Consider the following 13,418-nt stretch of genomic DNA (forward strand, 5'->3'; position numbering starts at 1 on the left):
TTCTTAAGGAAAAAGCAAGGAGATTCCCCAGAGTTATGCAATTGTGCTGTTCAAAAAGGAATTTCTGGTCAGGAAACTGCCACTACATAAAGATGTGCTCTCCAATAACTGGGTCAAAACTAGGTAAATATTACTAATTCCTCCTGTAAAGCATTAACTGGAAGAAAAAGGAAAACCAGACAAGAGAATGAGATCTATGAGGAGAGCAAGAAAAAAGCAGTGCTTTACTTGAAGCAGCCTGTCTAGCTTTTCTGTTTTTTAAAACAAGAAACCCAAGGAAACTCAGCTCTGTGAAGTGGCTGATAAGGTGACCCCGGATTTCACAAGCAAACACACAGAACTGAAGTCAAAGAAACTGTGAGCAAGCAAGAAATGTGAGATACCATCTCTGAAGTAAACGTGCAACAGGCACAAAAAACGATCTCGAGCTTGATTACACTCCTGCCTTCAGTTAAACATTAGTCAACCTTAACATTATTCCTGAAATTATACTCTTGATCCAAGACAGAGCTGCACAAAAACAATGCAAGAGCCTCTTGGTTATCAAAATGGTCAATCTAAGCAAGGTTTCAGAGCCTTTTAGCTCAGCACTGACATCTGTTGCTATCAGGACCATCATGTGAGCCTGACAGAAGTTCCACCCTTCCCGACTGCCCAGGAACTGTGCCTCACACTCAGTGAGCTCACTGCCACATCAGCAGGGGGATGGAGAAGGTTTCCTAGAGCCCAAAACAAAGGTAGATGTGTTAAGAGTTACTAAAAGTTTACTTCGAGGCAGGAAGAAGATGAGAACAGGAGGGAAAAAATAAAATTCTGATTAACTCGGTGTTAATAAGTACTTCATACTTGTTCAATGAATAATTTTTAAAAGTAGAAATTATTTCCATTTTCTCACAGCTGACACCACCTGGGGCAACTTGTCCTTGTGAATAAGGTTTCCTAGTAAGGCTCAACAAAAGAAGGAAAAATTCACACATTAATAAAACTACCCGCATGAATCAGAGATTCAGCTCTGACATCATAAAAAAAAAGCAATTATTGATATTAAATTAATAATTCTTATTTTATGCAATCCATTTCTCCATGCTGCTAATTATGCAATCCAGCATGCAGCTAATAAAGGATCAAGCAAGTCTGGAACAGCTTCCTCTATCAAAAATAGTTCAGAACCAAGTTTGCCTATTAATTTTGGCAAATTAAAAAGCTGAATGATTGTCTGAGAATTTGGACTCAACCTAAAGGAATCCCAAACCCATTAGGCAACTAAATGACCTAGTGAAATTACAGGAATATTTCTCTCAGATAACAGTAAAGCTGTAAAGATTCACATGCACACAAACAGGGGAAAACATGACTTTTACTTACATTTCAGTGGCTATGAATCCAGTGAGCTCAGACAGGAAGAGAAACAATATGAAGAGACAGCAGCAGACAGAGACTGGAACAGAGGCAAGGAGAGGAAAAGGTTAGTTTTGTATGTGTAACAAAGACAAAAACTGTTTTCACACAGCCTTATCACTGCCCCTATGGATATGCCACCCATGCACAACTGAGAATGAACAATTTTTAGAGTCCATGACCAAGAGGAGCCCACCAGAGCAGTGACTTCAATGCCATGCCAATATCCAAACATCCTGTGGAACCATTAAAAATTCAATTATTTTATGAATGCATAAATATCCAACGTGTGTCTTTCCCACTGAGCAAACACCAAAAGATTCTGTAGACAAGAAAAAAAAATAAAAGCCCTCAAATTCACATAAAATCCTGACCACTGCATCCCCATCCTTGGGACTTCCCAAAGGCATGTCCTAATTCTGCTCACAGGCAAGATTATCTAGAAAACCCTCATCTTAATTCTTTGCCTCTTGCAGTGAAAATATGAGAATCCCTTGGCTTAATAATTAATGACCCAGAACAGGAATATCTTCCACTTTTGGGCCACTTTTTTCTGTCATGAATTCCATCTTCCCACATTCTCCTTTTTCAGCACACAATGCTGGTCTGCCAGCACTCCCTCTTCTTGACAACATCACTTCTTTGGAGCCTTGGCTCCCAATTTTATCACTATTAAAACCTCCAGAAGGCAGAAAGAACCAGCACCTCCTTGCTTTGAAAGGACACAGTCCCCTCACACAGTGTTTTGGGGATGAGGAGACATTTTGGCTCTGTCAGGTTCCAAAGCTCTGTGTAAAGCACCTCAGAGCTGGACAGCAAAGAAATGGCCACACTGGAATTGTGCAGCCAGTGCCTGACTTCTCTCATTTCTCCATTTGCTGACCCTGCAGAGAGGGAAAATCCCCACTGAAGGAATTGTGAGGTAGCCAGACGACAATTCCGAGGAGTTCCAACATGGAATTGCATGGAGGGAACCCAAAGTTGCTGGAATTTTACTGTTTGCTCTTCACCAGGAAATTATTCCAACCCCTGAGCAGTGACAGTCACCCACACAGCAGGGGCTGGAAGGAAGCACAGCTGTAAATCCTCTGGATCAGGGATGACTGGAGCAGGCAAGGATGGGCCAGCTCAAGGGGACAGGGCTGCAGTGTGTCCCTGTGTTAAATACAATACCCAAATTCACCACAAATCACTCACAGAAAGGCAAAGCAGGAACTGACTGACAGCCAGAGCACAATCCCAGCACAACCCCTCCATCCCAGCACAGCCCTCTGTGAAATGACCACTAATTAGGGTTGAGAAATACATTTTTTTTCAAAAAAAGCCACGTTCCTCAACTTTATTCCACATGACCTGCACAGCCTGACTGCCCATTCCTTTGGGAAGCTCAAGTAACAACAGGCTGGGAACAATTTTATCACTCCCTTGGTAAAGATTGTGAGAGGCAAGGGAAGGAAAGAGGTGCTGAGGGCAAGTACTGAGACAGAGCCTTGAGTGACCTAAAGCCTTGTGCCTCATTCTTCCAGTTCTGAGGAAAGAGAAATGCGTTGCTTCCCCTTCCTCATCAGAGTAATTTCAACTGTGGATTCATTTATTGGCCCACTCTGAAGTGCAAGGGATTAACAGACGCCAAAAAATCACAGAATCACAGAATAATGAGGTTGGAAGAGACCTCTAAGATCACCAAGTCCAACCTATGCCCTAAGACTTCAAGCAGACGATAGCACCAAGTGCCATGTCCAGTCTTTTTAAACACATCCAGAGATGGTGATTCCACCACCTCCCTGGGAAGGGCATTCCAGTGCTTTATTATTCACTAGCTAGGATGAGGAAAGAGAGGAAAAAACCCCAAAGACCAGTAGGAAACCAGGAAGCAAGAAGGGATATTAATCCTGAAGAGAAACCTCAGATGGGCACACAGCTGCTCCCAAGTCTTGGCTGCCAGGACACAGAAGGTGACCAGGGCTGAGACCCAGCTGAGCCCTGGCACGGGGCACCAGCAGAAAGCTCTGCTTAAAGCACAGCAGCAAATTCTTGTGAGAACATCCACACCTACATAAGAGCCCAAAAAAAGAAAGCAAGGCAGCACATGAGCAGATCCAGTGTTTGTAGTGCTGATCACTGACAGAGAGACACGAGATCTCTGATCTCTGGCAGTTGCAGGGAGAGTGTTTGACGTAGACAACCCTTTTTTCTTTAATTGCTTCCCATATTCCTTGCTGCTTTTTATAATCCCATAAAGGCTTTCCACAGCATCAGCCAGACCTCTCTGCTCTCAAGCATTTCTAGGAAAGCCTGCTACTACTAACTCTCTTAACTAAATTCTCTCCCACAGCTTCCTCTCTCTTCCAGTTTTTAAACTTCCTTCTCTGCCACTTATATAATCAAAATACCTCCTTCTTTTCCAGTACTTGCTCCCTCAAGTCCATTTTCAGTTCGGCTCTTGCAGTGAAGGTTCGTGACAATACTTACCAAACACAGCACAGTAAAATTCCACTAACCTGGATCTAAAAAACCCTGCAAGAATGCCCTGAAGTGCCTGGCAGGGACTGACTTTCAAAGCTCCTCAATGCTTTTCCCAGTTCTCAAACCACAGAGTCAGTTTTGAAGCTGTAAAAGAGAATACTGAAGGTGGGCATGAGAGGGGGATATAAAATCATGAGCAGCCTGAAGGAGGTGAGTGGGGAACAATCACTCACTGTCTCTTCCAGTATGGGAACTACATGGAAAGGGGAGGTTAAAAACAAGGGAAGGTTTTCCTTTACACAACTAAATTCTGAGGATTCTTGACTACAGATGCTGAGGTTGCATAAGAAATAAAACCTGTTAGATTACAAAAAGGAATCATACATGCCCTGAGGAAGAAATCCATTGAGGGATACCAAACACAAAGGAACCAACTCCAGCCTAGGAAGCTCAGGAGCCAACTGAGCAAAGCCTGGTGCAGTGTTTAACCTGCCCCTCCTGCTCCTTCTCAGGCATCTGCTGCAGCACACTCTGGGACAGAGGACACTGCACTGTTCAACTCTTCCTATACACACACATTTCCAGGGCAGGGGCAGTTTTTGGCACGAGGCTCAGGTGCCAGCATTATCAGTTACTCTCTCCAGAGGCAGCATTTCCTCAGCTGCAGAACAGGAGCTCCTCTCTCAGCCTGGAGCTGCAGGCACAGACGTTCCCAGCACAGGAATTTATGCACGGGGTGCTTCAGCTGCTTCTTTCACGGTGAGGGCTTTTACCTGCTTCCATGCAAATGTGCAGTCCTACCACCCACATTTGACAAGTGTATTATATTATATTTGGAAAAGTAGATTAAAGGCTGGGATCAGACAGAATCAAACAATTCATGCATAAAGCTTCGTTAGCTGCAAGAGCACGGCGACGTTCCCACAGAGCTCCAACAACATCTGAGACAGGTTTTTTAAAGCTCTAATATGATAACATGATCAATGTATCAAAGGTTGCTGGTGTAGACACACTGCTAATCTGCAATCCCAAAAGGATGGGAAACTCTGCCAAGGTTTTTATTCCTGCACTAACCTTTTTGTACTTATCCCTTCCACTCCAAACCCCGGCTGCGTACATTCCTGGCCCTGCCTCCCCACCCCAGGAGAAATGAGAGAAAGTCAAAGTGTTTAACACATCACACAGACTGAGAACATGGAGCCATGTCTATATTAAGGCATAAAATTAATAGTATTTATTATTCAGTGGAGCAAACTGTTACGAAGCACAAGGAACGGGTCCTGTTACAGGCGCCATGTGAATCATAACTCGGATATTTCCTGATGTGTATTTAAAACTCCAGCCCCCAAACAGCACAGAGTATTTCTGGATAACGTTTCCATGTGTGCATACAACATGTGCATGCAAACTATGCATCCACAGCGATGGCTGGGGAGCAGGAGGGTGCCAGCAGCTGCCTGGGCTGCAGGCTCCTCTCCAGAGCCCCAGAGCTCCTGTCCAGCCAGATGCCAACTGTCAGGCAGCCAGGAGTGCTGCTGCCGCTGCCTCTGTACCCAAACATGGCCAGGTTGTCACCACGTCTGTCACAGAGGCACCACAGACATGCTACACACGGTGGGAGGACCTGGAAAAACTGGTGGAAGAGAGACAACAGCACGACGGGGATGCTGCCTGAAGAAGGGACCTTTATTGAGGAAAAGGAGTGAGTGACTTCTACACACCTCCCAAAGAAGCCCACAGCAGTGGCTGTGTTGCTTTGGACAAACCTCACTCCAAGTGAATTCTTGGTTCCTTCATTCCTAAAAAACTTGTTTGTAGCTGAGTGGCTGCCCCACAGATCTGAAGGATCTTGTACACAGCCTTCACTGCAAATCTGGGATTTCAAAATCCATACCTAATAAAGCCTCAATAACTCCAGCTGGCTTCTGAGCTTGCTCATGTTCAAGACCACCTGCTCTTCTCCCTCAAAATCCCCCAACACTTCCTCTCCCTTAGCTGCTTCTTCCCTGAAAGCCTTGGCCCCTTCAGCCCTGGTGAGAAGCAGAGCTTTTCTTCTCCATCTCCTTTCTTCTGTAATCTGATCTGTTCCCTAATAAACCTCAATTTCTGTTTTTGAAAATAGACCTTTATATAATCCAAAAGTCACTGTTGAAACCCTGCAGTAAGTCCTTTCCTATTCCAGAAAGCCTTCAGCACCAGAAGTGATACTGAACTAAAGTTTCAGCAGAAATCATATGGAAAAGGCCTAAATTAATAGTTGGATACCATGGACTATTTTATATTTGCTCTGTAAAACTTGGAGGACTTTAAGAAAGCCAAAATAAAGCTGCAGTCATAGTAATTCCACATGATTACTAAAGCCTGAAAGCTTTTTTGAGAGGCAGAACCTTCCCCTGCACTCAAGTTCCCAGTGTTAACACAAGCTGACTTCCCTAAAGCAATTTTTCACCAGGTCATGCAACCTTCCCAGGCTTCCAACTGGCCTGGCAATGGGCTGGTCTCACCCATGGCCCCCTACAACACCTAAGATTAGTGGCTTTCAAATTACAAGCCACAGGCTTGGTCAGACAGAAGAAAGCCCATTAGAAAAGCTGCTCACAAGATCCTCTCAGGCAAAGGCACCAGTTTGTTGGCTGCCTGTGTGGTTCAGAAGCTTCTATCAGGCTGCCTAAAAACACTGTGAGAAAAAGAAGGAGAACCAGTTAGAGAAGAAAATCAAAGCCTGAGAAGCTGTAAATAACAATAGAGAGAAGTCAGCTAATAATTGTAAGTAAGAGTCACAACCTTGAAGCCTTCCCACAACAGACTTATCACTTGAGCTGTTTACTGCAGATCTGAAAGCCTAAACCCTGGTGGCCTTTGATGGTTTTTTTTGCTTCTAAAATACTCTTTTGCAGGTGATTCATAACAAGACAAATTCTCAAAGGGAGCCCAGTGGCAGTGTGGGAACTCTTAGTTTCCAAAACAGCAGAGAAGGCAGGATCACTCACAAGTTCAAAGTGTTCTTTCAAAACACCAAATCTCATCCGCCCCTGAATTCCCAAACAGTTTGAGTCAAGCTCTTTGTTCCCAACTTCAGCAAACCTACATGGGAGTTGGGATACAAGTAATTCAGGGGCCAGGAGAACTCAGGGGACAAGGACTCTGAGAGTAAATATTTAGGGAAATGTGTTATCTTCACAGAAGCACAGGATAGTTGAAGCTGGCAGGGACTCTCTGGAGCCCATCCCATCCAACTGCCCTGCTCTGAGCAGGTTGCTCAGGGCCAGCTCTGGTTGTTTGGAGCATGCCCAAGGACAGAGACTCCACACCAGCCTGTTCTTCAGCCATGCTCACAGGCAGGAGTTTCTCCAGCTCACAGAGGGCTTTCCTTTGTGTCCTGATTCACTGGCACTGACTCAGACCTGCGTGCTGTCACCAAGGGATGTGACATCACTCACGTCAGCAATGACACACAAGACTACTGACCCATCTCCCAGCATGGCTGAGTGGGGCACAGCTCCCTGATCAAAGGAAGTCCCTGCTCAGAGGGACAGGAAAGCTGCATGAGCAGGGTAATGACAGGCCTGGCAGGCTCAGCCTGATCAATGTTTACCAAGCCCTCTGCCCAGCCAGCTCGCTGCACATAATTGTGTGAAATGGCATTACTCAGCCTCCAGCCTCCCTCAGGAGCAGGAAGGAAGGAAAAGGGGCCCAAGGCAAGAGATGTGTATCAGCCAAAGTCTGTGGATTGATACATGGGAGTGAGAGTGGATCCCTATCAGTGGTTGGAGCTGGAGGCTCTTTAGGACCCCTTCCAACCCAAACCATGCTTCAATTCTGAATTCACACAAACCATTCCAGTGTTTGATGGGCAGAACAAGCTGCCTCAGCAACAAAGGACACCCTTTCCAACGCTTACCATCCCTTTAAAAGAATTCCCTGCAGACAGAGAGGCCAAACAATCTTTAATTTTAGACCAGGGCTATGCAAGGACATCAAAAAGAAGTTACTTACTAATGGCCCCTGTGTAGGTTGGCTGTGTAAGGTCTTTTGGCACCTTCCTGTAGATGTCAAACCTGAAAGAGGAAAAGCACCAGCCATAAAACAGGTGGAACATTTCAATACATTTCATGCCCCCACAGGGATGAACGATGCTGAAGTTTTTTCCATCCAGCTTTCCAACAACATTTTTTCAGTAGGCAGGAGGATATGGGAAGGAAAAACAAAACAAAAAAAACAACCCTTTTCTTTTGTACAATTATGTAACTGTGCTCTGTCTTGGCTCCCATTTCCAAAGCATTTCCCCCCACCTCCCTGCTGTGGATCTGTGCAATCTGAACTGTGAGAGCAGCCAGGCAAGAAGTCATGCTGGACAAGTTTATAGACCACTGTAAAAAGAAAAGGATACTATACAGATTCCTGAATAAAAAACCCAGTAAAACACAACCTGTATTGCCCCTTGTCATTTATATCCTGCAAAGCCAAAAACAGATAACCAACCCCTAAGTCAGAAATCCAGGTGTTGAGACCAAAAAACATCACTTGGACATTGGATACAACAACAGAAATTAACCCAACAGGTTTGTTCCTCCCCCAGCTAAGTCCAGCTTAGTATTAGATGGTTGTTTTGATTCAGTCATAGTTTTTAATATCCATAGGGCTCAGCTTGGCTATTTTAAACTGCCCATGGTTAAACTCTCCCTGCCCTCATGTGTTAGCTGTGTTATTTCCTACCACCCTGTGCTCCTGCACGCCCAACCACAATGCAGCTCTGACATCAGCTTTTCCATCACTCAATAAAAATTAATTAATGCATTAAAAACACCCACCCACCCACCCTAAAGAAGGAAGTGACCGCTTCTCCCTAAAAATAGACTTTTTTGGATATGCCACAAGTGGGTGAGAGCTGATGGTTTTTCCAGCCCTGGAGAGGGCTTCCAAATTCCCAGTCCACATTGCACCAAGATGAAACACCCCTGTGTTTATTCAGTAGCTCCTACTGCATCAAGTATTTTATTGGGAGTTTAAAAACTAGATAACTGTTCTTTTCTTTATCTTCAGCTGCTGAGGTAACTCTGAAGAACTGCATGAACAAAACAGCATTTGCCTTGCAGGACGTCAGGAGGATCCTGTGCTTCACTCAGGAGCTGAAGCTGGAGGAAGGAGAGGGAATGGAGAGCAGGTAGGAAGATATTTCAGGTGCCCAGCTCAAGTCCTGAATGAGCTGTGCCATCACCAAACACCCCAACAACCCTCTGTGAGACACCTGACAGCACAGGAGCTGTGTTTTCATCACCCTTCTCACTGCTGAGCCTAAACAGACCAGCAATATTCCCCAAGCAAACAATCCATGTATGGTTTTCCAGCTGCCCTGAGAACATCTGGAAAGTGCTGTTTGCATTCTTTCCACATCCACCGAAGCATCAGGATGGTGAAAGAACCCAAAGTAGCTGATGACATCATGGTCTCACAGGCAGAGGAAGCTGCTGCTCTCCCAGCCCATTAAATGCTGCAAGCTGGCGTCGTCTGGCCAAAGTCACAATAATAGATCAACAAGGCTAAAAAAGCTGAGAGAGAAACAGAGGGAGACAGAGCACGTGAACACCAGGAGCTGCTGAGTGTGAGCCAACACTCAGAAATAGGAACCAGCTCCAGGATGGACTCAGTAAAAACAGCAGCATGTGGATACTATAAAAGGAAGTTTGTTCTCACCATCAGAAATATTTACTAGTATTGAAATGATGGCCCATCACAGCTTTACAAGAAAAAAAGAATCCAGCTTTTTAAACAGCTCACTGGAAAGCTGATGTCATATGAGGCAGACTTCTCTCCTCTGAGATTTTCATTTCATCACATAAGTAACACCCAACACCACAAATTAACTTTTCCATGGCCTAAGTAAGCTTGGATTAGGCAGAGACACTACAAAAAGTGCTTGATTAAGGTTTTATGGATGAAAGCAAAAGCTTGAAGGATGACATCCAGAACCTGGCCCAAGGGGAAGGGAAGGGAAGGGAAGGGAAGGGAAGGGAAGGGAAGGGAAGGGAAGGGAAGGGAAGGGAAGGGAAGGGAAGGGAAGGGAAGGGAAGGGAAGGGAAGGGAAGGGAAGGGAAGGGAAGGGAAGGGAAGGGAAGGGAAGGGAAGGGAAGGGAAGGGAAGGGAAGGGAAGGGAAGGGAAGGGAAGGGAAGGGAAGGGAAGGGAAGGAGGGAAGGTGTATTAAAGCTTGCACAAGGATGCTGAAATGATCACAACAATCAAAAAAGACAAGTTTGGGATAAGAGGCAAACACTGCCAGTTAGATTTTGCTCACTGATGTGTGGCACCAGTAAATCCAAATGATCACCAGCCCAAAAGAAAAAGGACGGGCTATGTGTAATCTCCTGGCAGAACAATCATTTGCTTGGAAAAGACACTTTCTGAGCTAGGAGGGTTCACAGTCAGGCACAGGAACAACACTCCTCAGGGTTCCAGGCAACTTCTCATCTGATACTGGCCACAATTTATACAATGTCCTCAGTCTGATCCCTGTTAGTGAAAACTGCAGGGGGATTGTACACTCAGAGAAGGGCAAGGGAAAGCCCAAGTGGCATCAAAGTTTGAGGAGAATGATGGAGATGGCATGGCCAGGACAAAGAGCCACCTTCTTCACTCTATTTAAACCCCAAGTTAGAAGATATGAAATGCAAAGAATTCAATGACAGCTTGAAAAGTATGTTTGTGAGACACCAGAGAGATCAAGTGCAATGAAGCCCCAAAGAGGCTTCATTAATTACACATATTATAAAAATAAATAAATCAAGCAAATGTCTCAAACAAATCTGTGAAGTTGACAAGTGTTATTGTAACAGGAGACCTGAAACCCCAAGAAATGAGAGATTTGTGGCAGCTCCTATCGGACCTAGAGTTATTCTAACAGGAGACCCAAAACACCAAGAAGTGAGAGATTTGTGGCAGTTCCTATCAGACCTAAGGGTTAAAAATCTGCCTCCACCAGAAAAGCTTTTCTCCTTTGCCACTGGCTCCTTGCCTGCCTCCCAGAACTGAAAGCAATCCCAGGAGAGCACTTACACTGTGCTGGGAAGAGAAAAGAATGAGGATTAGACAGCAGAGATGATTTGTAATGCACAGGGAGGAGCTGTGTGCATGGCAGAGGGGAACAGGTTTTACCTGCCCTCAGGTCAGACGTTCCTGCAAGCACCTGCAGTAAAAATTCCAAGAAGCCTCCAGGTTCCTGAGGCATTGGTCACTTGGAGGAGTATTTGTAGCCTGGGAACAGAGAGGAACCTTGTGCTCTGCTGCAAGAGCTGCCTCCCTGCTGTAGCCCAAGCAGTGGAAGGTGTCAGCAGTGCTGCAGGGAGCCTGGATGTGCAGAGGGGCTGTGACCGTGCTCACTGGGGTCTGAGGATGAGGGAAGAGACGAGGAGCTGACTCCATGGTTCAGAAGGCTGATTTATTATTTTATGATATATATTACATTAAAACTATGCTAAAAGACTGGAAAAAAGGATTTCATCAGAAGGCTGGCTAAGAATAGAATAGGAAAGAATGATTTACAAAGGCTTGTGGCTCGGACTCTGTCTGAGCCAGCTGGACTGTGATTGGCCATTTATTAGAAACAACCACATGAGACCAATCGAAGATCCACCTGTTGCATTCCACAGCAGCAGATAATCAATGTTTACATTTTGTTCCTGAGGCCTCTCAGCTTCTCAGGAGGAACAATCCTAAGGAAAGGATTTTCCATAAAAGATGTCTGCAACAAGGGGCTGCACCTGCCAGCTCACAGGGCACCCTGTGCCATCCTGAGATCCACTGGCAGAGCCTGGGAATCATCTTTCATGACCAGGAGGAACCAGGGTGTAGATTTACAACTGCTCAGTGAACTCCCTTAACCTGCAGCTCATGCTGCTTTAGGAAGGGAGACATCACTTCACACCCCCACAGCAGGCACATGTGCATTTTCCACTGCACCTTGTTTATATTTAGCTTTTGGCAAGTTTCTTCCTCCCCTCAGAAAGGCGAGACTTGTAAGGAGAAGTTGTATCTTTGAGCTGATCAATTAACATCGTTTCAGAGTGGAAACAACAAACTTGCTGCTAGGAAAGTTCTTCCTCCAGGTCATCCCTGTTCTCATAAAGGGAAAGCTGGGCCTTGCAATTCCAGAATTTGAGGCTAAAGATAGAATTAGGCTGTCATCAGTACAACAAAGGAATTTCCTGACACATCTAGAGTGTCTTTTCTTTCAGTGGAGAGCAGGGTTGCAAAGAAAGAAATAAAAAAAGCCCGTTTGGCAATGTCAGAGGTGTGCAGGAACCCACATCCGTAACTAACATGAAGGAATGCTACAAAATGGTTTTTTATCAATCCAAGAGTTGAAATGGCAAAAAAACTCTCTCACCTTCCTGGTGGGAATGTCAACAAACTGGTAAAGCAGCATCACAGAGATGAGCAGGGTCATTCCTAACCAGGTTCAAACAGAGAATTCACAAATCTCTGTGTGATTAAGGCAGGTGTGGGGCAGAACTCCAGCTCTCTGATGGACAGGAGTGCCACAGTCCTCTTGGAAAGAGGGAGGTGAGATCAAGGTGGTGACCTCAAAGGAGCCAAACAAAAGGGCGGCACATTTCAAGGGCCAGCAAGTGCCAGAAGGATTTCAAAAGCTGTGCCTACACTAATATTAACAGAAGTATATCATGGAATCACACAATGGTTTGGGCTGGAAGGGAGTTTAAAGAGCATCTCATTCCAAACCCTGCCATGGGCAGGGACACCTCCCATTGTCCCAGGTGGCTCCAAGCCCTGTCCAGCCTGGCCTTGGGCACTTCCAGGGATCCAGGGGCAGCCAAAATGATTTCCAAGAGCAGGTGAAAGAGCTGTGCTGGCCCTTAAAGGAGCTTATCACAGACTCATGGAATGGTTTGGGTTGGAAGGGAGCTTAAAACTCATCCAGTGCCACCCCTGCCATGGCAGGGACACCTCCCACTGTCCCAGGCTGCTCCAAGCCCTGTCCAGCCTGGCCTTGGGCACTGCCAGGGATCCAGGGGCAGCCCCAGCTCCTCTGGGCACCTGTGCCAGGGCCTCACCACCCTCACAGTAATTTTTTTTTTCCTAATATCCAATCTAACCCTACTATCTGCCAATTTGAAGCCATTCCCCCTTGTCCCCCCAGCTCCTTGTAAAATTCTCTCTCCATCTTTCCTGCAGCTCCTTCAGGCACTGGGAGGCCACAATTGTGTCACCCCAAAGCTTCTCCACTGCAGGTGAACAACCCCAGCTCTCCCAGCCTTTCCTCCCATCCTGGTGCCTCCTCTGGATCTCTCCAGCAGCTCCAGGTCCTGCCTGGGCTGGGGTCTCACCCGAGCTGTCACTGCCAGTGCTGGGTGAGAGGCAGGGAAGGCACAGGACCCAAACAATGCAGTTTTTTTTTTCTAGAGTTGATGCTTGAGCTGCCTCCCCAGAGCAGAGGATGAGCTCACTCCCTCAGCAGGAGCTGCCTGCCAGCGCTTTATGTACACTTGAGCAGTTTCAAGTTTGGACCCGAAATATTTCAGGAAATGAAGTAATAAATACA

At 45.8% G+C, this 13,418-nt stretch overlaps 1 protein-coding gene across 1 annotated transcript in view; it reads right to left on the reverse strand.

The window, feature by feature from the left end:
- ERGIC1 (endoplasmic reticulum-golgi intermediate compartment 1) overlaps nucleotides 1-13,418 on the reverse strand; it is a 55,602-nt gene that overhangs the window by 26,074 nt on the left and 16,110 nt on the right. The window contains exons 2-3 of the mRNA XM_071443588.1: nucleotides 7,861-7,922; nucleotides 1,366-1,438 (exon numbers count right to left, since the gene is read on the reverse strand). Of these exons, the coding sequence (XP_071299689.1) occupies nucleotides 1,366-1,438; nucleotides 7,861-7,922 (135 nt within the window). The remainder of the gene's footprint in view (nucleotides 1-1,365; nucleotides 1,439-7,860; nucleotides 7,923-13,418) is intronic.

This window comes from Agelaius tricolor, unplaced genomic scaffold, assembly GCF_023055355.1.
Source record: "Agelaius tricolor isolate 1412-34295 unplaced genomic scaffold, bAgeTri1.0.p SCAF_18, whole genome shotgun sequence".
NCBI lineage: Eukaryota > Metazoa > Chordata > Aves > Passeriformes > Icteridae > Agelaius > Agelaius tricolor.